General features: G+C 55.9%; 1 protein-coding gene across 1 annotated transcript; it reads left to right on the top strand.

The window, feature by feature from the left end:
* Positions 1–872: 872 nt before the first annotated feature.
* SCN2B (sodium voltage-gated channel beta subunit 2) lies at positions 873–9,678 on the top strand. Its single transcript, XM_005299764.5, has 4 exons — positions 873–1,125; positions 5,868–6,034; positions 7,345–7,555; positions 8,697–9,678. The coding sequence occupies exons 1-4, from the start codon at positions 1,056–1,058 to the stop codon at positions 8,894–8,896; spliced, it is 648 nt and encodes a 215-aa protein (XP_005299821.1). The 5' UTR covers positions 873–1,055; the 3' UTR covers positions 8,897–9,678.
* The last annotated feature ends 14,445 nt before the right edge of the window (positions 9,679–24,123 follow it).

The following is a 24,123-nucleotide window of genomic DNA, read 5'->3' as shown; positions in this document are numbered from 1 at the left end:
TGGCTGGCCGCTAGGGCCCTGTGTCTGGTGGTTTATTAGCTCCTGGGACATCAGTGCTCAGGTTGTTAGCAGCTGGGTGTGGAGATGTAAAGGAAGGTGGGTGGCGGTTTGCAGCCTAGGGCCTGGATGTCACAGCCTCATAATGGGGAAGGGGAACTGCTGGCTCAGCAAAGAGCCCGTTTCCGTCTCCTTTTGTGGGGAAAACAAGGGAAACCCTGTCAGAGCCCAGGGCAGCGTTTGCCCTACCAGGGGTCTTCTCCTCACCCCACTGCCAAGCAGCTGTTATTCCAGAGCTCCGGCGTTCCCCTGGAAAGCGTGATGGGCAGTCAGCCCCTTGCCCATCTCCTGCCTCCAACTCAACACACCTGCACAAGGTCTAGGAGGAAGTAACTCTCTGCTCTAGGGAAGCCAGGCAGGGCTTGGGAAGCTGTGAGATAACACCCAAGGTGACGGAGTCCGCACAACGCAAGGCATGGTGGGCAGGCCTGCTGGGGGTTAAACTGAGCCAGACCACAGGCTGCATCGCTCAGGTATGTGCTTAGCTAACGTGGTAGTCACCAGAGCATGCCGGGAGTCTCTGTAGGAGAAATAAACCCTGCAGATTACTTAGGCCAGAAGGTGAAGAGAGACTAACAGTTTGCAGTAATACAGCCCTTCCTGCCCTCATCACAGGCACTAACTGGCTCAGGAGGAAACCCACTCTGCTCTTTGATAAGGTGGCAATTTTAAACAGGATCAGGCACCAGAACCACCTCCCAGAGTGCAGAGCAGGAGAGACGCTGAGAGCATGTTCCTTTGCTTCCGAGGAAATTTTGATACCCTCCCATGTCCTTTGATGGAATCCACCAACCATAAAATTTACTGCTTTTTTTTTTTTTTTAATAGCAGCAACCCTCCAGCCGGCCATATTGGAGGTTGGGAAATAAAACAGCTCTAAAATTATGTGTGTCTTGGAAATCACCCAGTGCACTTGAAAAAAACAAAGCCAACCAACAGCAACAAAAAGCAGCCACAACAAACACCACAATCTTCGCCACACACAAAGGTCCTGGAAAATGAGCAAGGAGCCTTGGCTTCTCCGGCTCACCTGGTGCCTCACTGGGCTCAGCCTGTTTGTCTCTCTGGGTAAGTGTCTATTGCACATCTTGCATGCAGGCATCCGCCAGGGCCCCAGCAGCCCACGGCTGGGGAGCACCATCCCCGTTAACGCAGCGTCGTCGCCCCACACAGAATCCTGGGGAAGGGACGCGGCGGGAGCGTGAGGGACGGCGGCGCTGGCTGCTGCCCACATGAGAACGGGGGACAGAGAGGGGCTAATGGGCAGGTTTTATTGACGTTACCGATGAGAAAGGAACCGTTTTGTAAAGTCGGCTCCGTGGCTGTGTCTGCATCTCTAAGCCAGCCTGCATAGCTCTCTGCAGCCTCTCCGAGGGTGCCTGGCGCAGGTGGGGTAGTGCCCGGCGCAGGGGGAACGGCGCAGGGGGAATGCTGCTCCTTTGAGCCGGCAGGTTGAAAAGCAAAGTGTCAAACGTGTGTGGTGTGTGTTTGAATGCAATCGAGGGGCTGCCCCTCATTTTGTTGGCTGCTGGTGGGGAGCAGGGTGTGCAGCGTGTTGGCCTGTTGGGCTCCGTTCCTTGCTTCCCTGCCCTGCCATGGAGCCAGGAATGGAAGCAGGAGACTGTCAGATTAAAACATAAGTAGTGTTCGGGGGGGGGGGGGGGGCTTTGCTTTCAGACAGATTGGGAAATGCAGGAGAAAAAGGACAGCAACTCCCCATCTTCAGTGACTAGGAACCCTGCCTGTTGTTCACTTTGGAGAGGCTGCGGGTAATGCTACCCCCAAGACTGGGGGAAAGGGGCGTAAGGGGACAGGGCAGTGTGGAGATCCGGGAAAGAAGCAGTCTAAAGCTAGCAGCAGCAGGGAATCAATGGACTCTGCATTGGCAGGGCTCCCGGCAGTGCCCATCAGCTCTGGGGAAGAAGCCCATGTTGCGTGCTCCGATGGTTGCATGGAGAGGAATACAAGTGTTTACACTGAGGAGCTGAGTGTGCCACGTGGTGTCCCCTGTATCCTCTCCCAGGGGCCCTTAGCTGTGACACTGTCAGACCCCAGGTGGCTAGCGCGCATGTCGCAACCCCCTCTGACTTCACCGAGAGCCCCAAAGGAGAGACTGCGCGGCATCGTCTCTCCCACAGTCCTGGGGGGGTCCCTGGGGGTCGTGCCTCTGAGAACCCCATGGCCAGACGTGCCCACAGACCTGTGGAGCAAAGCGTGGGGCAGGGCTCCGTGTCCCAGCAGGGCAGGTCGCCCTCAGGGTTATCGGACAGGGAAAGGCACCAGCCAGTCTCAGTTTAGGATTCTCCACCTCCCTCACTGAGCTCGTCACCATCGCTGCGTGACGATGTTCACAGGCTGGTCAGAGTGTCGGGCTGGGCCCACATGAGCTGAGTCTGCAGCCACGGCCTGGCCAGAGCCTGCAGCACTGAATGCACCTGGCAAGGTTTTTTCTGATTGAGCCTAAGCCCACGTTGCAAACCCTGCCCAAGCCCTGGTGCTGGCCAGGTCAGTGCACCACGCCCCCCTAGAGCCGAGTGGGTGGAACCCTGTTTGACAACTGCTGCAGTAGCTGGAGTGGGGCAGGATGTGTACTTCGCCAGCTCCAGCTTCCCTCTCCCAGTCACCATGGATCCCACGGGCCTGGTGCTAGGGATTCTTTCCTCCCTTCCTCTCTCCAAGAGGCCGGGCTGAGGCTCTTCCCACAGCCTGGCCTTCAGCCCACAGGAATCACTCCCCAGGACACACCTCCTGCCCGGGCTGGCTTTCCCAGTACTCACCAGGGTGCTCTCTGGGCATCCTTCTGGCAGCACGGCCTCTCGCAGCAGCCCTGACCTGGACTGGCCCGGGCTGGGTTTGTACGTGGTGTGTGCTGTAGGGTATTTAGCTGCCGAACTGCTAGGGCTTCATTTTTTGTGTACGGCACCTTTAAATCTTTTAAAAGCGCCATCTGCAGAAGCAGGAACAGTTTCCAAAGGCATAGGCACAGAGGAGACTCCCCGGCCCATGGCGCTCAGCTCTTTCCGATCTCCCCTTCGCTGCAATCCGTCAGCTCTAGGGCTGCTCTTCACATGTGGGATTGAGGTGCCAGGGCTCTGGTTTGGATCTCACTTTTCCAAAGTCTGTTGGAAGGAGCGTCTCAGCCTTCCCCGGAGCAGTAACCTGGCAGGATGCTACAGGGCTGCTGATTGGGTATCTCATAGTGATCAGATTACAAGACAAAAGGTTTCCTAGCTGCCACAAACCCAGCTGTTTTTTTTTCTTCTCCTGAGAAACAATTTCATACAATATCAAGGTTAGAAGGTCATCTAGTCTAACCCCCTGCACAAAGCAGGGTCAATCCCAGACAGATTTTTGCCCTAGATCCCTAAATGGCCCCCTCAAGGCTTGAGCTCACAACCTTGGGTTTAGCAGGCCAATGCTCAAACCACTGAGCTATCCCTCCCCCCAGCGCCAGAAATTACCTGGCAGGGAGCAAATTAGCTAGCTCAGCTACGCCAGCGTCTCGGTCAGCAGGTTCCCGCCGCCCGGGTTCATTGTGAGAGGTCAGCGAGAGCAGCAGTGGATGCCAAGCTGGTCCCGCATTGTCAGACAGGCCCTGCTCAGCCTAGGCCAGCCAGCTGTCTGCTACCCACATGCAGCCCTCTCCCATGAATCCTGGCCTGGTTCTGGGTTCCAAGGACGACTCCTAGCGACACTGCCCTGGCCCCGTGTGAGGTCAGGCCTGTGTGCCATGGCAGCCCGTGGGGGGGTGCTGATGTGTGGGGGGGGCTGCAGAGACCCAGCTTTCCGTGGGGCTGAGCAGTGCAGTTCCCCGCCGAGCACAGCCCAGGAGGGCCAAAGCGCGTTGGCAGAAATGCCTGGCAAAAGCCTGCGGCTGCAGGTGATGAGCGGCTCCCGTCCGGCACCAGCCATAAACGCAGTGAGTCAGACCCTCCTGCTGGGGCTGTGTCCTGGGGGAAGGGGCCCCTACTTCTCGCACAGGGTCTCCAACCCCCTGACTGTGATGGGGCGCTGGTCTGGCTGCCTCAAGCATTGCAATGGGGGTGGGGGTGTATGAATCTGGTGCTGGCTCGGCCGTGCTCGAGACCCGCATGCGTGTCACTCTCCAGAGAGCAGGGCTGGATGCAGCATCAGCTGTGCTGGGCCAGGCTGCAGGCTGCAGCAGGGAAGGGGAACTTGGGGGGTGGCCGGTTCAGCCCTGGGCCTCTGCTGAGTGGGTTGGGGGTGCGTTTCTGTGACCCAGATGCTGAACAATGACCCATCTGCTCATTACACCAAACCCCTCCCATTGCGCACTGCATTGGGGTGTGCTGTCCAGTGGGGAAAGGCCCGTGCCCCCCCAGTTTAGTTCCTTGGCCCCTTTCCTGCAGCCTCTTACCCTCTGCTTAACTTCTCAGTGTTCATGTAGCTCGTCCCGGTGGGGAAGCTGCCAGCTGGGCTCTGCCCCACAGCACAGCCGGGCTCACTCCCCAACCAGAGCTGAGAACAGCAGGGATGAGAGCAGAGAGAGGGGGACCCACGTGGTCCCAGAGCCATCAGATGGCATCAGCCCTCGGGTTTCCCAGCACAGCCCGGGACCTGCAGGCGCTCCGGGGAATTCAGTGGGGATCCTGCCCTTACAGGCCTGGCAGGGGGAGCCTTAGAGCAGGGGAGAGTCAGAAAGGAGGAGTGAGCGAGCAGAGGGGAGACGCACAGATCTGGCCCTGCTGTGAGCAGCGTGAGCCACTGTGGTCTCTGCTCTCCCCAGTTCTGGATTTGGCCAACGGAGTGGGTGGGAGCCAGGGTGGGGCGTGGCGAGGCCATGTGGGGGGTGCAGGGAGAGGGGGTGTGTGGGGAGTGGGAGGCAGAGGGAGTGCTATGCCATGCTGCCCCAGGGCTGTGTGTGTTAATCTCTCCATTTCTGCGCTGCAGCCTGGGCTCCACTGCAGAAACCAGCTCTGCCCCCTCTCTGCCAGCAGGCACCTCCGGCAGCCTGGCCGCGTGACTTCCATCCAGAGAGTGTTGCTCAAACACCAGCTAAGGGGGATAATAAAGTGAATCTGCATTTTCCCTGCAGCCCCCAGAGGCCAGCGCTGGCAGGGGCTGGTCACTCCCCCAGTGCGTCCTGCCGGGAATGAAATCTAATGAGCGCAGCCATCAATTTCCCCAGCGGATGTGGCACTGAGCCCTGCACAGCTGATGCCGCATCCGGGCCCCTGCAGCTCATCCAGGCCTCTGCAGAGCAAACCTGGTTTAAGCGGCTGTGAAAAGCGTTCACCTGCAGTCAGTGCTGTGTGGGGAAGGGCTGAGAGAGGCGGGCAGCAGGGCAATGGAGCATGGGGCTGACGGGTTGCTAAACCAGGCAAGAGGCTTGTGTTCAAATCCCATATAGATGGGTTATCCCACTATCCCATACACACAGCCCTCTCTCTAGCCAGGGACTGAGGCAGGTCCTTTCAGGTCAGCTCTCCCTAAGGGGCAGACGGGCCAATCTGGGATCAAGCTGTGTCTGTCTTTTGTGTCCGAGTCAGCGGGTACGTTATCACCCTGCCACTGGCGAGGGGGGAGCTGAGAGGTCAGTGCGCTGCTGTGCGCTGAGTAGTGTCCCTTGGAAAACCCCTTTTCCTATGACCGTGTCCAGAGTGCCACAGCGGCTGTGATGTGTGTGTTTGTGTACCTGCCGGTCTCTCCGCCCCCTGGACAGCTCCACCAGCAGGCCAGGCCCACAGCCCCCAAGGGGTGGGACAGACATTAGCGCTTGCAATTTTCAGTATTTGTTCACTTCTTCCTTTCTTCTCCTCCCTCCTGTTTCATTCCTGTCTTCTCACCAGCGCCCTGTGGGCTGGGCATGGAGATCACGGCGCAAACGACCATCAGTGCTTTGAATGGCTCTTCCGTGCGCCTCCCCTGCACCTTCAACTCCTGCTACAAAGTGGAGAATAAACTGTTCTCCCTGAACTGGACTTACCAGGAATGTGAGAACTGCAGCGAGGAGCTGGTAAGTACCTCCTGCAGGGATTTGTGGGTCCAGCTCAAAACCATCAAACATCATGAGCCAGGCCCCCCAAAATCATGAGACTGTCTTAAAATCATCAGATTTACCAAAGTACTAACTTGGGGCTCTAGTCTGCTTTCGGAGCCAGCAGGGTCTCGTTTTCAAACTTTTCTCTGCTCCAGGCGGCTGGGAACTTCCTGCCTTAAAGAAAGGGAAAGAAAGCTGAGATTCTCCTGCCCCGGTGACTCTGGGAGCTGGGCTTTAAGGAAAACCCCCAATGTCACTTGGCTTGTTATAAAATGTCAAGAGCTGGTGACACAGATTCAAGTCCCACAACCCTGTCTGCAGGTCCCGCTGCTGACTGGGGTTCGCTCTGAGGTTGTCTCAGTGTGTGCTCAGGGGAAGCTCCAGCTGCAGTTTTCTGTCCAGTGTAGACACTGTCTGCGCTGACGGGAGGCGGTCTCCCCGAGAGGCAGCAGCCAGGTGGATGGAATAATTCTTCTGTCGCCCTAGCGCTGTCTACACCAGGGTCAGGTCGGTGTAGCTACATCTCTCAGAGGGGAAGGGGAGGAATTTTCACACTGCTTAGAGACGTAGCTATGCTGATGTCAGTTCGTAGCGTAGTCCAGGCCTGTGTAAGGACTGAATAGAAAGAGAGCAAGGCCCCAGGCTTTGGTCCTGAGAGCATTCCCTGGGGGTGAAGGGGAAGGTATGGGAGGACGGGGATCGCTGACCCAACACTGGGTCTATCCAGGTACGCAGATCCCACTCCCATGTGAGTATTAAAGGCCTCTGTGTCTGGAGGGAATGTCCCATTTCCTGGGGTGTGGCCACTGCTCAGGCCAGCCGCGGGTGAGACTAACCGGAAACAAGGCAGAAGAGGGTTGTAGGCCAGAGATGAAGGATTCTCTCCAGGTGGTGAGCGGCTGGCTGGACCCTTGGGTTTGCTTAAACTTTCCTGCTACAGCTGGGGCAAAGCCCAGGCAGGAGATAGCCATGAATGACCAATGCCCTGGCCCCGGCTGGCAGCCTAGCTCCCAGTGCCCTGACCCAGGGTGGCCACTCTCAGCCTGTGATAACAAAGGGCTCCCTCCCATTCCCGCCGGCAGGCTCAGGGCCCTGTAGCTCTCGGGGCAGCTGTGTGATTGTCTGAGGGCAGGGTGATCCCAGCGGGGCCAGGGGAGCTGAGCTCTGAGTGGCATGTGCCCCAGGGAAAGGAGGTGAGGTGCTGTGGTCTCTGACTGGCCTGTGGGCACCAGCATGGGTGTAGCCCCCCTGGCGTTCTCACTGCCCCGCCCCCCATCTCTGCCCAGTTCCTGCAGTTCCGGATGAAGATCGTGCACTGGCGGCTGGATCGCTTCGGGAACAGGGTGGAGTTCACCGGAAACCCCAGCAAGAACGACGTGTCCTTCACCCTCCACCAGGTGCAGTTGGAGGACGAGGGCACCTACAACTGCTACGTGATGAACCCGCCTGACAGGCACCGGGGCCATGCCCGCATCTTCCTGAAGGTTATCACTGAAGGTGGGTGCGCAGCAGGCTCGGCCCGGCTCGGCAGGAGTTGGGCGGGGGGCAAGTGGAGCGGGGAGGAAGGAGCGCTGAGTGGGGGGCAGACGGGGATGCGGGGCTGCTGTTTTATATTGAACAATGGTGGCGACAGCAGAGGCCAGAGCTGGTACAGTGTAGGCAGCTGCTCTGACCCACGCTGCCCCACCCCTCCGTCCCAGCCCACATCCCGCGGCCGCTCCAGCTCACCGGGCCGACGTGGGCAGGGACGGTTCAGTGGGGACTCGGGCTCGTCTGGCTGGTGACTGTCACCAAGGGGGCCAGGAAGTGACCCCCGGCCTTCCCCACCTGCGGGCTGAGCTGCCACTCCCTGCCTGTCTCTGGGGCGTGCGACAGGTCAGGGCATGTTTCCATCCCCTGGGGAATTGGCCCTGCCATGGTCCCAGAGCCAGGCTCCTCACCGGGCCAGGAGCGATGACAGGAGGAGGGGGACTCTGAGGCCTCCTGTAGTTCCCCTTCTCTGTCTGTGTTAGCACAGATCAGCGTCCGCGGTGCCCCAGTTCCCTCCCAGCCCCAGGGAGCTCTCTGCAGCAGCTGGACGACTGGCATTCGCAGGGGATGGGGGCAGGCGAAGGGCTGGGAGCCGGACGCTCCTGAGTCCCGGTCTGGGCTCTGACACGGACTCCTGCAGCGAGGGGCAAGGTGGGGATCGCCTGGCTCTGTGGAGAGTGAGGATCTGCAGCCTGCTTGGGCAGCATGGTCCCTCCTCAGACAGTTACTTCAGGGTCTCCAATCAAGGAAACTACCCAACCCCCCCTCCCAGCATCCGCTGGCTGTGGGGCTGGTCCCAGTGCGCCCTCCCCCCACAGGCCCAGAGGCAATGCCAGCCGTGGCCCGTGTGATTTATGTGGCTACATAGGGGCTTGCTCCTCCCATCTCCAGGCCGTGCCTGTCAGCACATCCCACTCCCACCCATGGCCTGTCTGTGTGTGGGGCCTTGCACGCGTTTCCTCCCATCAGACCCCACGTAAGGTAGGGCAGGGCCTGGATTGCCAACATACTCCCATTGGTGCTGGTAGGAGCTGCCTGGTTTCCCTGCTGCTCAGACTCCCTCGTCCCCCAGGCCTCCCTCCTCACCTGCCCTGCTCTGTCTCTGCAGTGCCCCCGGAGCGCGACTCGACGGTGGCTGTTATCGTGGGGGCCTCAGTGGGGGGCTTCCTGGCCGTAGTGATCCTGGTGCTGGTAATCGTCAAGTGCGTGCGGAGGAAAAAGCAGCAGAAACTGAACACAGATGACCAGAAAACGGAGGAGGAAGGGAAGACGGATGGCGAAGGGAACCCCGAGGAGGGCACCAAGTAACGGCCCCCTCTCCTTTCCCCCTGTACAGTGTGACCCCTCGTGTGCTTCTCCAGAGCACGGAGTTCAGACTCCCCAGACATCCCTCATCTCCGTAGCCAGCCCCGAGCCCCAGGAATCCAGGCTTCAGCAGGGCCTGGGGAGAAGACTGCTGTGCGCCTGGCCTGGGCTAGGGCTTGGCGGAGGTGGGTGAATTACCCAAGCTTAATGAGCCCGTCCCCTGCACCAGACTGCTGCGTGCTCCCGCCCACCTCTCCCTATGAGCCAGGATGCCAAGGCGCTGCCCAGGGCGGGGGCTGGCGCAATCCAGAGGCTGTGGCTGAGAGGGAGGGAGATGGAGCTAGGGGAGAGGGAGGCAGGACCTCCCCTGAGAACCGCGAAGGCGGGGAGTGAGCAGTGGCTTTGGGGAGGGAGAGAGGGCTGCAGCCTCTCCAAGTGATGGGCGATGGAGCCGGGGACGGGGGGCTAGCAAGTCCTTCTGCCTAGGCCCTGGCACTGGTGTGAGATGTTAGTGTGCTGGCCAGGGGGTTTTCCTGTGCCTCATATTCATGGCAGAGCCTCGAGCACAGGGGGCCCTTTGCTGTGTCAAGTAATCTGATCAGTCTCCCTGGAAGCCCTCGAGCTCCGTCACCACAGGCCAGTCTCCTCCCCAGGCCGTTCTGACCTGGTCCCATCCACAAAAGCACCCGGCTCCTATCCGAACTTTGTAATGGGCATTAACAGGGCACCAGTGTTATGGGAAGGCAGGGGGCACAGCGCCTCTGTTGGGCAGGGGGGCGGGAAGGCAGGGGGCACAGCGCCTCTGTCGGGCAGGGGGGCGGGAAGGCAGGGGGTACAGCGCCTCTGTTGGGCAGGGGGGAGGGAAGGCAGGGGGTACAGCGCCTCTCTTGGGCAGGGGGGCAGGGGGCACAGCGCCTCTGTCGGGCAGGGGGACAGGGGGGAGTGGGGGTAGCGCCTCTGTCGGGCAGGGGGGCGGGAGGGCAGGGGGCACAGTGCCTCTGTCAGGCAGGGGGACAGGGGGGAGTGGGGGTAGTGCCTCTGTCGGGCAGGGGGGCGGGAAAGCAGGGGGCGCAGCGCCTCTGTCGGGCAGGGGGACGGGGGGGTAGTGGGGGCAGCGCCTCTGTCGGGCAGGGGGGCGGGAAGGCAGGGGGCGCAGCGCCTCTGTCGGGCACGGGGATGGGAAGTTGACAATTTGATGCAGGTACCTGTGTTTTCTAGCTGGTTATTGTCTCATCCTTGGCAGGGATTGACACCTCTAATTTGTTGCCTCGTCTCCATCCCGGCCAAGGCCCGTAAAGGGGAGCAGGGAAGCGTGGGCGTGGGACAGTTCGGCACCTGCTGCTGCAGGCTGATCCCAGGCACCCCTGCCATGAGGCCTTGGCATTGGGAGAATCCCGTCCCCCAGGGACTCCTGAGCCAAGAAGACCCCTTGCCACCTCCTCTTAGCCAGCATCTCCCTCTTGGAAGCAAGTGGGCAGCTCTGGGCAAATGCCAGCTCTGATTCTCGTGCCCCAGGAAGTGAATTCTGAGCAAGCCTCGCCTTCCCTGCCACGCGCTGGTGGGCCAAGAGCCACTGCCACATTGCCAGGGACGTAGTTACTGCAGGAGCCCCCTGCAGAGAGACCGTTCCTTGGCTCAGCAGAGCCAGGGAAGCATTACAGACAGGGACCTCCGGGAGGGGGAGCTGTCCATTTTCTTCTCCCCCCCCCCATAGTGCAGATGTAACCCTGCACCTGGGTTCCCCCGTAGGTGAACAGAGTGTCTGGGCTGCCCCCCAGGGAGGGAGTGGGTTTGCGCCAGGGGTGTGATTGGAGACTAGCGTCCCCGGGCCGGGCACTGGCAGGGGTTTCGGGTTTTAAACGTTCATGTGATAGGCAGGGGGGGCCTGGCTTGGGTCCCTCAGGCTGTGAGTGCCAGAGCTGGCCACAGGGGACGTACCGCAGGGATACAGACATGACTACCTGGAGCCCCAGGGAAGCCTCTTTATGCACAGACTCTTCTGAGCACACCGCTCTGCAGCATGCTGGCCTGGGGTTTCTTTCTGGTAGCGGGAGAAAGGCCACCACGCCAGGCTCCACAGGGCGGCTGGGTTAACATCTGGCCTTGGAGAACAGGGGAGCTGTATCTTTGCCAGCGTTCATGCTCGTTACCAGCCCTTCACGGACCATCCAGCATCCCAGGGCCCGGCCCCTGACCCTGCAACTGATTTTCCATGGGCTGGATCCCAAGGGCCTGATTCTTTACCTGAGCAAGGACTTGAAACAAACCTACGGGCCCTGGGTTTATGTTTCCCAGGAGGAAATACTGACCCATTTTGTTTGCAGTCGGTGCATGGAGAGGACTCTGCAGGGGTTGGTATGGGCTGAGCGTGGGCCAGGGAGCCAGGAACTCCCTGACTCTGGCAGAGGCCCTCTGTAGCCCTGGGGCAGACGTTACTTCCCCTCTCTCTGCCTCAGCTTCCCTGTCTGTTACAACGGGGTAACAGCCCTGCCTCCCTGGGGGCTCTGGGGCCCAGTCAGCACGCACTGCTGCGAAGCGGGAGACGCAGGGCTCACGCTGTCGACACGTTTACTCCTCTTGTTAATGTCACCTGATCACACTGCCATGGACTGTGCCTTTGCCACGCCTTCTCCTGCAGGGATATACAGTGCGAGGAGAAGCAGGGGCTTTCTGGGCTGCAGTAGCTAAGGGGCTGTGTTGTCCCCAGTTGTTGCTAGCCAGATGAGGACCATCAGCCCATGCATTGGTGCAGAACTCTGCTGCCTTGGGGAACCTCCCAGTGGCTTGCTGCAAGGCCTGCTGAGAGTGTAGCGGAGGAAATGTGTATCCGTATGCGTCCGAGTCCATCCTTGGGCCCAGGCGGCTGAGCCAAAGTTACTGGCTTTGTTACTTTTCCCGGGGTGGGTACGTCCGATGGAAAATCTCATGCTGGTACCTGTACATTTGAACTCGCTGAGTGGGGTGGGAGGACTCCATGGGCTGCTGTGGGGAAGGTTTCAAGCACAGCCATGGGGCCAGGGTGGGGCTGGCCTCTGCTTTCCTTGAGCAACAATGTGATGCAAAACCTGCCTCTTCCAAACTTTCTTAGGTGCAAAGGACAATGTGCCACTGCCAAGTCAATACACTGCCAGTCAGCCCAGCGGGGAACCTGCCCTGCTCTGCTGTCCCTGCCAATCTCCGCAAGTGGGGGTGCTCGGTCCCAGCCCCCAGAATTTCTATGGCTTGCTGGAACGGAGCCTGTTCCTATTCCCTGCCCTGAGCACAGCAGCTCCACATCAGCCCAGCACAGCTGGGGGAGTTTGCTATGGGGGCTGTTTGTTTATTAAAGACCTTACTTACCACTGGCCTGGATAGTACGGGTGCTGTGAATGGACAGGTTCACTTCCACTGCGGGCTCTGGCTGGGTCCCAACCTGCTGTGGCCCATTCTAAGTGCATTGGATTGCGGGAGGTAATGTGGGCTAGAGCAGGGGCTGGGGGGACCAGAACTCCTGGGCTCTAGGTCTGGCGCTGCCACTCTCCCTGTTACCGTAGGTCTCTGTGCCTCCGTCAAAGGGGGGTTAGGAGGCCTGCCTCACAGGGGTGGTTGGGGGCTGCGTCTGGATTGTGTGCGAAGCTCCTGGGGGCCCTCGATGAGAGGGGCTAGAGAACGGCAACATTGGAGCAGTTGCTGGAGGATAACAACAGAACCCGGAGATTGGAACTCCAGCCTGTTAGTGATGCTGGACACAGGTGGGAGGAACTGGCCCAGGAGCTCTCCCCCTGCCAGCTCAGAACAGGGGGGAACCTGTCTCTTCATTAGAGGGGCCTCTTCTCCTTGCCCACCTAAGTTTGCTCCCCTCTAGCTGCCAGTCCCCGTCACACATGCTTGGTCCCTGCCAGGGCAGTAGCAATGCATGGACCCCCCTGGGGCTGCTGCTGCATGAACTGGGGGACCCATGGTCCCTACGCTTCCCTGGGGCAGGGACTTGGGGGAGCTCAGAGCTCCTCTAGGAGGCTCTGCAATGCTGCCCACACAGCCCTTAGCCTAGACCCTTTGCCCTCCGCCAGCCTTCCTGGCACCCCCATCTCTAGAGCCTAGACCGGTGCGGTGCTGTATTGATGCTGCAGGAGATGCTGTCGCACCGGGAAATGAAGGGACAGAGATTTATTTGCAGTGGGGAAGTTACCTCCTAAAAACCTGTGTCTGTTTCCTGGCTCTGGACCCTCATGGCTTTCCAGCAAGGATTTTGCATTTCCTCCCTCTGTCCCTGTGCTCTGCCTTGCTGTGCATTATCATCAGTTATGTATACAGTGTGAATGCGCTATTTATCTCCAGACTGTTGGGTGGCTTCCCAATCCCTGTGGGGCTTCCACTGCCGTGGAGGGCTGGGCACAAGCCATACAGCCACCCAGATCTCCTCATCTCTCGCCCAGTTAAAAAGGCACACAGAGGAGAGCCAACCGGAAGGCAGGTTCTCCTAGGACCGGCGCCTGCTCCAAATTTGGGACTAGAGACTCCTCATGGGACAGAGTGTGACTCTTTTGTGGCCAAAGATCTTTGACTTTGGAAAACATCTCACTACTGACCTTGTTTCTGCTTTTTACTTCCTGCACACGTTGTCCTTGGATTGCAATTTGCCAATGAGTTTGTACAGAATACACAGTGTAAGTCTATCGCTGTATAAATATATACACATGAAGGCATTGTTATAGGTAGTGTCTCTTTCGTTTTGGTTTTGTATCTTCTGATCTAGTTGGCCAGATCTGAAGATGTTCTCATCAAAGCCTGCGTGCGGAACGTTTCTATTGTTCTTTGTACATTTCAAAACAAAATAAACCCCACCCCCCAAAAATCAGACTCCGCCCTGAACATTTTTGGCTGCTGTTAGTTGGGGGTGGGGGGCGTGTTTGCCACTGTCTCTGACGATGCTTTGACCCGGATGAGTCGGCTCAGCCTGAGGTTTCAACATTACTGTCTGGCAACAGGAATAAAAACAAAATACACACGTGTCTCCTGACAGTGTGAGGCTGGTCGCCTTCCCTGGGATGTGGGTTGCCAAGGGAAGAGGGAGGATTGGGCAGTTCATACGTCTACACTTGGGAGCTCCTTAACAGCAAGGCCCAGACAGGATGGAGAGGGACGTAGGTAGGGAGTTGCTTGCACCATCTGACAGTCACGTGTCGGGGTTTAAATGGCATTTCACTGCAGCCTAGGCCTGTGGCTGCCCCTCTGCATGGGGGGGTGAACCTCACCCTAAGCTCCAAAGTCTTGTCCCTGGAGGCAGTCAGCAAAGTGCTTAAGCACGTGCTTAGCTCCATTGCTATTCAGCAAAGCACGGGCTCATATGCTTGCCCTTAAGCATGACCTTGAGTCTCATTGACATCAATGGGAATTAGGAAGGTGCTTAAAGTAAGCATGGGCGTATGTGCTTTGCTGAGTGAGGGCCTAGACCAGGGGGAGGCAACCTATGGCACGCGTGCCGAAGGCAGCACGCGACCTGATTTTCAGTGGCACTCACACTGCCCGGGTCCTGGCCACCGGTCCAGAGGGGCTCTGCATTTTAATTTAATTTTAAATGAAGCTTCTTAAACATTTAAAAAACCTTAGTTACTTTACATACAACAATAGTTTAGTTATATATTATAGACCTATAGAAAGATCTTCTTAAAACGTTAAAATGTATGACTGGCACGCGGAACCTTAAATCAGAGTGAATAAACGAAGACTCAGCACATCACTTCTGAAAGGTTGCTGACCCCTGGCCTAAACCCAGCAGGTGCAGCGGAAGGACAGAACGAGATGGATTGCCCTCCCTGGCTAGGCCCGGGCAAGCTCTGCTAGCAGTCAGCATTAGCACTGGCTTGTCTGCCATCGACCAGGTGTGGAGACACACACTGACACTGATGCAAGGGGCATGGGCCTGTGGTCTGGGCTTCAGTGCTGAGAGAGGGCTTGTAAGAATCCCACCAGCCCCCTCCTGCTCTCGCCTCCTCGCCTTTGGAAAGGAACCGCGGCCCCTGGGCTTTGCTGAGCAGGGTTACTGGTAAGGAGAGGCAGGGTGTGACCACACAGAGCTCTGATCCTGCCTGCTGCTTCGCTCGCCTCGCAGTGGGCCCAAACCTGTGCGGTGCTGCACACCCCGAGCCCACGGATAGCGCTGGCACTCAGCACCCCGCCGCAGAGAGAGCTACCATCTTACAATGGGTCACTTGTTTTTTAACCCTCACGTAGAGCCGTCGGGTGAGGTGTGAGTTAGGCAGAGGGTCACCCCCACGCTGGGCCTGGGGCAGTGAGGGGTATTCGCAAAAGGGCGCTAGCCCACCCTCTGCAGCGCTGCTGGGAAGGGCAGACCCGCCCCTTGGAATGGAGACAGGCAGCCTCTGATGGGCTTTAAAATACATTAATCAATAAAAGTGCAGGGACAGGCAGAGCCGCTGTGCGGGACAGTGCCACTGGAGGAAGAAAAATGTCATGTGCTATTCTGATGTCAGGAATCAATCTGCTCCTCTCTGTGCCCTTCTGCTGGGCTGCTGAGTGCCAGGGGCAGCCAGTGCAACCGACCTGACTTGTTCGCACTTGGACAGGAGGTGTCAGGCATGGCCTGTGCCTCCCACACCAACGCGCTTGTGCGTCTGCAGCCGGTGGGTGGGCGCGGGTCGACGTGCACGTGCACCTAAACGCGTATGTGTGACACTGCGGGGTTGTGTGATTGTATGTACATGCATGATTTTGTATGTGTTCATTTGCACGTGATATGTTTGCGGGTATGACAGGGCGTGGGCACACACACGATAGGGTGCGTATCATGGAGTGGGGTTTGTCGCTAATGCCTGAAGTTGGCATGATACAAACCCTACCCAAATGCCCTGATTTCAGCCTCTCCTGCAGCTAGGGGGCAGGGGATTTCTATGCTAACAGTCGAGAGGACTAGAGCACAGCCCGGTGCCTAGCCTGCGTGCATGTCATTCTCCCCTGTGCTACTGCTGCCAGCCCCTGGCTTCCTCCACCACAGACCCACACTGCCCCTGCTGTCCCACAAGCCAGGGCGTGAGCAAGGGCGGGGCGGGGAGCTCCCCTGCCATCCAGGAGCCCATCCCACCTGCTGGCAGCTGCTACTGTGCCAGTGCAGGCAGGGGACGCTGCTCAGCGGCTGGGGTGCACTGTGGGGAGCCATGCGGATGCCTGCCTCTGGGCTGGGGGGCCCCAAGGGCGCAGTCATCTCCAGATCCCTCACGTTACCCTGCACGACAGCACCACGCTCCCGCCTCCCCTTGTCTGGCTGGTGCAGCGTCCAGCCCGCTCGGACACAGCAGTGCTGCCCCCACCCATGCTGCTGGGCCAGGCTTTGCTGCAGAATGGCTGCTGCCTGCTCGCCCCCCCCTCCCCCGAGCTAGCCATTGCAGGTGAAGTGTGCCGGGCGGACACTAAGGAGGTCCCTGTTCCCTTGCTCCTGGCTGTGCAGGCAGTGCCCGGTGAGGGCTGCTCCATGGGGTGTGACCCGCCCTGGCTCCCATGGGAGCCCCTTCGCAAGGTGGTTGCTGGCTGTGCTAGGCTCCCCCAAGTGGTGAGGGCCCTGGCTGTCCCCGTGGTTACCTGTGCTGAGGTGCCACCCGCCTGGTACGGATCCCACCGTCTGGCTTCCCACTGCACTGTCCATCCCAGCCCCTGCCACCCTTTCCATGGTTCAACACCCCTCGAAGGTGCTGGGGTTTAGGATCCCTGCCGGTTTGTGGCTTGCGGGGCATTTGAAAGGGCCCCTGGTGCGGCAGGGCCGGGCTGTGGGCGGTAGCCGGGGGTTAGTTGTTATCTCGAGGGCGTAGGTGAGGAAAAACAATCAGAACAACGGGAATGGAATCAGCCTCCCTCAGAGCCGGAGCCAGAGCCTGGCCCAGGAAACGCTGCGTCAAGCCAGGCAGGGCAAGCTCAGGCCCTCTGCTGCATGCAGGCCTGGGCCACCCTGGGCTCTGGGACCCCAGGGCACGCACACGTACCAGGCTGGCTATGTGCGTGGCATGCAGGGAGTCATCCTGGCCAGGAGCTTCCCTCTGACAGCGGCCAGATGCCTCTGCAGGCAGTGCAGAGCCCTGAGCTGAAAGCAGCCCCTGATGGAGGGCGTATGTCATGCCAGACTCTCCGTCATGCCCTCTGCCTTGGCCATCACTTTTCTCCGGGTCTCTGACGTTCCCCACCAATTATCCAGGGAGCAGCTTTTCTCTCGGTTGCTGAATCAGCATCAGCAAGATGCTGAGACAGGATGCAGCCCAAGGAGCAGAGCTGCTTCTGCCACGCTGCCTGCCTCCGGTGGGCGCAGGGACTCCCTGGTGCCTCCATGCCCTGGGGGCCTGCAGCCACCCAGCAAAGCCCAGGCCAGTGACATGCAGTTTCTTGTGAGTGCATTGTCCCCGTGCCCGGCAGAGCCCCAGCAGGGAGGCCAGGCTCTGTAAGAGGCAGGGAAGTGTGAAAGCCGCAGCCATGAACCTGGCTAGCAGCAGAGGGAGAAGTGGTGACTAGACACTTTGCTAAAGGCCCCTTGCTCATTTTGGCAGCTTTGAGAGCAGGTGCGCTGCTGTTTGCGCAGACAGTGTGCCAGTTCCTGCAGCTGCTCCTTGCCTCCCCCAGCTCCCTCCTTCCCTTTCCTGTCCATTGATGACCTTGAGAACCAGTCTTTGCAAGTATGGGAGGAGAAAGGCACGCGAGGAGACAAGGGGACAGGACCGCTGCTCTCTGCATTACAGCTAGAGAGTCAGGCCTGATTAAATTCAGAGGATGAGGGTACAGTGGGGCTCCAATGCCAGGTTCATATAATTCATGCCCCTCTTCCCCTCCGACTCCAGCCCTCAGCAGAGAATTAATCGTTTATTATTTAAACTGGAAACCTCCATTATTATCTGGAGCAGAATTAAAGGGTCATCCCATGTGCTGGCTACAAAAGCAGGTTGTAAGAGCACAGATGTCCCAGACTGACTGGCCCCTTTAAGAGGGAGCAGGGTTCAGTGCACCTGTGACTGATTACCTGGGAAGGCACCTGGGCCCTATGCGGGGGCAGCAGGAGAGGAGAAAAGCGCTCACTGACCTCCCATAGCCCAGGGAGATGAGGAAGCTGTAGAGAACAAGAAGACCCTGAGTAATGAGTGGAGGACTGGTAAACAGAGCAGGGGAAGGATGTTTATGTGTAGACCTCAGCCCATGGAGGTGAGCAAAAGAATTACACAGAGATGCTTAAATGAAGGAAGCAACTGGGAGCCCAGAAATACAGGCCCCAGAAGAGGAGGGCTGTGCACCCTGCTGAACTGAAGGGGAGAGGCTGGGGGCCAGAGACTTTATTTCAACTTTTTTTGGACTTAATGAAGTAGAAATCCAGTAGGGGGATTTTCTTGTTGCCTTTGCACTGTGTGGAGTTCTTAAGTGGCCCTGCAAGTAGGGAACCTGAGGCAGGGTGCTGCAGAGCCACCCTTAACTGGCTTGGGGTTCCTTTGGTCAGTGGGATTGACTATGTGGGATCTGATCTGTGGTCCCTCTGGGCCTGGCACTGGAAGAGTTCCCATTCCTGTGTCCCCACAATGATCTGGCCAGGTTGGGGAATGCAGTGGGGGCAGAAGAGTGGATCCCTCTTGACCCCTGCAGTCAGTAGTTAGCTTGTGCCCTGAAACATGAAGCCTGATTTTTTTTTTTTAAGTGTAACTACACAGTTTATTAATATTGGTCACAAAATTACACAACTCCTCGGTTCCAGCTATATCTGTAACTTGCCTGTCTATAGCACCTTTCATCCGCCAGGCTCCCAAACGACACAGACACAGATCTAGGGCTTACTTCACCTGCCACTGAAATGCAGCTGCCCCCAGGGCAGAACATGGCAGCCAGAATGACAACCCTACCACACCACAGATTGGGACAGGAAGAGAAGGGAATGCTGCATCCGGGGGACACTGCAGGGGGAGTTGAATTAGGCTGAGGGTAATTCTCTGAGCTCGGACTGGTCTAGGACAGCGGGTTCTGGGAAATCTCTTGGGAGCTTTCCTGTACGGCTGAGGGCTGAAGTTCTACATCTCCCCCCATGGGTGGGACCTCTTGCAGCAACATGGCCTCTAGCACCAGCCTGAGGCATTGGATCGCCTGGAGCATAGTTGGGTTCTGCCTCTGGGGGAAGATCACAAACAATCCACTCAATCAGGCTTCCATCAGCAGCCGGGTGTCCATTGGCGAGCTCCCCTCAAACCCCATTTGCTTAGATGAGCAGGGAATGCCACACTGTCCTGTGCGCAACCCGCTTGTGGCTCGCAGATCACATTTCGGAACCCCGCTTCCCCCGCCACAGGGCAGAGAGGCTGCATTTAACTTCCCTTCCACTCTGCTGCTAGCGTGGGCTGGCTCCAACACGACAAAACAATAGTTTGCCGTGTGTGCAGATGGGGATGACTGACCCGCTGTCGTGCAGGGTTTGTGGCTGATCAATCCGGTCATGCCTGGTTTGCACACACCTTTCCGGACTGCACAGTCCGTTTACAGGACGGGTTCAGTGTGTGCTGTCTGCCCATTCACTTGTCAATGTAAACACGAGGCTAACCTGACTGGAGACCGCTTTCCTGATTCAGTATGTCGCTGTGTAAATGAAAATTGCCCTTGGAAACATTTACACCCCCCAGTCCCCATGAAATGGGGGAAGGTGATCACATCGCTACAGTACACCCGTGGAAACTACACATTCCATGGAGTAAAACTGACCCTATTCCATACTCTGTCCCCTTCGTTACTGCCCTGCCTCACACCTCTTATTGGTACCTAGGTCAGGTGCCAATAATAATCGCATTTAGCACTGTCACACAGTCCTGGCCCTTTAAACTACCTCTCGTCTAGTCTAGTTTCATTCTTATACTGCAGCCAAAGCCGTGGTATCTGAGTACCTGCATGATTCATTCCATTCACCGATTCCGAGGCCAGAAGGGACCGTTGTGATCATCTCGTCTGACCCCCTGAATTGCACAGGCCAGAGACCGGCCCCAGAATCATTCCCAGAGCAGAGCTTGTAGAAAAACATCCAATCAGGATTTCAAAACCGTCACTGACGGAGAATCAATCGCAAGCCTGGGTCAATTGTTCCAGCAGTTAATTACTCCATGTGCCTTATTTCCTGTCTGCCTTTGTCTAGCTTCAACTTCCAGCCATTGGATCACATTAGACCTTTCTCTGCTAGACTGAAGGGCCCATTATTAAATATTTGTTCCCCACACAGGTACTGATTGGCTGTAATTGAGTCACCCCTTAACTTTCTCTTTGTTAGACTCAAAGAGCTCCATCTATTTAGCTTATCACTATAAGGCATCTTTTCTAATCCTTTAATCCAGTGGCTCTCAACCTTTCCAGGCTACTGTACCCCTTTCCAGAGTCTGATTTGTCTTGCATACTCCTAGGTTTCACCTCACTTAAAAAAACTACTTGCTTACAAAATCAGACATAAGAATACAAAAGTGACATAGCACACTGGTACTGAACAATGGCTGACTTTCTCAATTTTACCATATAATTATAAATCAATTGGAATATAAACATTGTACTTACATTTCAGAGTATAGTATCTAGAGCAGTATATACAACTCATTGTCTGTATGAAATTTTAGTTTGTATTGATTTCACTAGGGCTCTTAATGTAGCCCTGTTGTAAAACTAGGCAAATATCTCAAAGCGTTGATGTACCCCCTGGAAGACTGTGGTGTACCCCGAGAAGTACATGTACCCCTGGTTAAGAGCCACTGCATTAATCATTCTCGTGGCTCTTCTCTGACCCTTCTCCAATTTATCACCAGCCTTATTGAATTGTGGACACCAGAACTGGACACAGGATTCCAGCAGCAGTCGCACCAGTGCCAAACACAGAGGTGAAAAATCCTCTCTGGTCCTACTTGACATTCCCCTGTTTATGCATCCCAGAATCGCATTTCACAGCATCACACTAGTAGCTCATGTTCAGCTGATATCCACCACAGCCCCCAATTTTTTTCAGTCACTCCTTCCCAGGCTAGAGGCCCCCATCCTGTCGGTATGGCCCACATTCTTTGTTCCTAGATGTACACATTTACATTTAGCTGTATTTAAAATGCATATTGTTTGGTGCACCCAGCTTACCAAGTGATCTAGATTGGTCTGAATCAGTGACCCATCGTCCTCTTCTTTATTTACCACTCCCCCAACTTTAGTGTCCTCTGCAAACTTTCAGTGATGCTAAATAGGAAACAGAAAGCAGGAATAAATGGTCAATTTTCATTACCACCAGAATAATAATGGATTTTAATGGCAATTCCCATCCTGCTAGGAAGGAGAATTTTGTACAGGGGCTCAGAAATTGGTTCTTGGCCCTATGCTATTTAACATCTTTATAAGCGGCCTGGAAGATTTATTAACAATCTGGAAAAGGGGTAAGCAGAGAGGTGGCAACATTTGCAGATGACACAATTGTGACCTGCTGAAGAGCTCTATGGAGCTCTAAAGCTTGTGTCTCTCACCACCCGAAGTCGGTCCAATAAAAGGTGTTACCTCTTCCCCCTCCATCATGCTAATGTCCTGGGACTCACGCCTCTACAGCAACGCTGCAAACAAAATTCTTTAGCTTAGACAAGACCAGAAGAGATTTTAAGGACTCTGGAGGAACCTAACCAAAATAGGTGAATTGTGACAACACGCTGTCATATAAAAATGTGTGGTGTTAAATGCAAAGTGGTGCATGTTTAGAGGGAATAATTTGAATTACTCCTACATCTAATTAACAATATCAGCTCAGGAAAGGGGTGGGGCATGAGGTGAACATATTGATGGAGAGCTCTGTCCAATGTGCACCTGTGGTGGGGGGGGGGGAAGGTTAGGGTACACCAGGAACAGGGGGCAGAATCGAATGCCACTCTGTAAATCAAAGTGACAACCCATCTCAAGAAGGCTACAGTGGAATTAGAGGGGTTCAGAGAAAGGTAACAAGAATGATCAGGGGCCTGGAAAAACTTTCAGAATGGGAGATTCAATAGACTGGGCTTGTTTACCTTAGAGGCAAATAAGAAGGAACTTGACAAAAGTCTATTAAAATAATGAGCAGGGGGAAGAAGGCAGCTCGGGCACTTGTGTTCACCATGTTTCAGTGCACAGGGACCAGGGGACAGTCAATGCACTTAAAGGGGGGAAATTTCAAACTGGCGAGCAGGAGCACGTTTTCACACAATGCACAACTGACCTGTGGGACGCTGCCACACTCTGTTTAGGGACACCCAGAGCATGGGGTTGCATCCCCGACCACTTTGGCTAATACCCACTGATGGACCTATCCTCCATGAACTTTACTACTTTTTTTGAACCCAGTTCTAGTTGTGGCCTTCACAACATCCCCTGGCAACGAGTTCCACAGTTGACTGTGCATTGTTAGAAGTACTTCCTTTTGTTTGTTTTATACCTGCTGCCAATTACTTTCATTGGGAGACCCCTGGTTCTTGTGTGATGTGAAGGGGAAATAACGCTTCCCTGTTCACTTTCTCCACCTCATTCATGATTTTATAGACCTCTATCATATCCCCCCTCAGTTGTCTCTCTTCTAAGCTGAATAGTACCAATCGTTTTAATCTCTCCTTTCATATGGAAGCTGTTCCATACCCCAAATAATTTTTCTTGCCCTTCTCTGTATGTTTTCCAATTGTAATATGTTTTTTTAGTGCTGGGGCGACCAGAACTGCATGCAGTATTCAAGGTGTGAGAGTACCGGGGTGGGTTATAATATTTTCTGTCTTATCCCTTTCCTAATGGTTCCTAACTTTGTTAGCTTTTTTGAGCTCTGCTGCATATTGAGTGGATGTTCTCCGAGAACTGTCCATGATCTTTCTTGAGTGATAACAGCTAATGTAGACCCATTATTTTTATATGTATAGTTGGGATTGTTTTCCAATGTGCCTTACTTTGCATTTATCAACATTGAATTTCATCTGCCATTGTGTTGCCCTGTCATTCAGTTTTGTGAGATCCCTTTGTAATTGTAACTCTCTGCAGTCAGCTTTGGACTTAACTATCTTGAGTAATTTTGTATCACTTGCAAATTTTGCCATCTCACTATTTGCTCCCCCTTTTTTCAGATATTTTCTGAATAACACTGGTTGACCAACACTGGTTCCAGTACAGATCCCTGGGGACACTGCTAGCTTCCTCTCTCCCTTGTGAAAACTGATTATTTATTCCGACCCTTTGTTTCCTGTATTTTAACCAGTTACTGATCCAGGAGAGGACCGTCCCTCTTAATGCATAACTGCTTACTTTGCTTAAGAGCCTTTGGCCCGAGGCCAAGAGCTCAGCAAGAATCAAATAAGAGATGAGGCATTTCTGGGAGTACTAAGAATAGCCAGAAGCATAATAGTAAATACAATAAACTAACCAAGAGTTTGGGAAGGGCTGTAAATCCTCCTGCTTCAGAGCATGAGCCAACTGGTAACTCCTGGGGGTCAGGAAGAAACTTTCCCTGGGGGCAGACTATCCCATAACTGGTGCGGCTGCTGAATGTCTTGCACCTTCCTCCGGAACAGCTGGCTCTGGACTCTGATGGAGACAGGACCCTGGACTAGACTGACCCTGGTCTGATCCAGACAGGCAACCCCCATATTCCAAAGAGTTTTAAGGGGCCAACTTCTATGGTCCTGTGGCATTACTGCTGGAGAACAGCGGGATTTGATGGCAAAGGACTTTCCTAGGACTAATAAGTGACAAATCCTTGCCCTGAGCAGGAAGGGAGGCAGCAGAAGCAGAAGGACACTGCGCTGAAGGGAGGAAAGGAAAGGGTTAGAATGGGAAAGGCTGACAAGCACTCACCGCAGTCTGCTGCATTCGGTCCTTGTTCAGGTTTCTAGGTGCTCGGTCTGTCTCTGTGTCTCTCTCACTTGGGACTGCACGGCTGAGCATCTGATCAGAGAGTTTGTTTTCTCCCTCCCACTTCCCCCACCTCCTGCTCACTGCCTGACAGGCTTGAATTGAAAGGTCGGTTTGATAGGACCTTGCAGGAACTATACGGTGCTGATGGGAAGTTGTATTTCAGCGACTCCTCTCTCCCCAGCCGGGGAGTTCTGACTTCCCCAGCAAAGTGCTGTGTGGCTCTGGTGCCCCAGCTCCATCTGCCTCCAGAGGGATTGGGGTGCTGGGACATGCCCAGCTCAGGGGGAGCAGGGTGGTTACCTAGCTGGGAAGTGGGGTCACATCTGCCCCAGGGGCTTTATTGCCCCCACCCTTCTGGT

The sequence above is a fragment of the Chrysemys picta genome, chromosome 16 (genome assembly GCF_011386835.1).
Source record: "Chrysemys picta bellii isolate R12L10 chromosome 16, ASM1138683v2, whole genome shotgun sequence".
Lineage (NCBI taxonomy): Eukaryota > Metazoa > Chordata > Testudines > Emydidae > Chrysemys > Chrysemys picta.
This window is presented reverse-complemented; position numbering and strand designations above follow the sequence as displayed.

Coding starts and splice junctions, on each gene's coding strand:
- SCN2B (XM_005299764.5), top strand. CDS start 1,056: ATGAGCAAGGAGCCTTGGCTTCTCCGGCTCACCTGGTGCCTCACTGGG. Junction 1,126..5,867: donor CAGCCTGTTTGTCTCTCTGG/GTAAGTGTCTAT, acceptor TCTTCTCACCAG/CGCCCTGTGGGCTGGGCATG. Junction 6,035..7,344: donor AGAACTGCAGCGAGGAGCTG/GTAAGTACCTCC, acceptor ATCTCTGCCCAG/TTCCTGCAGTTCCGGATGAA.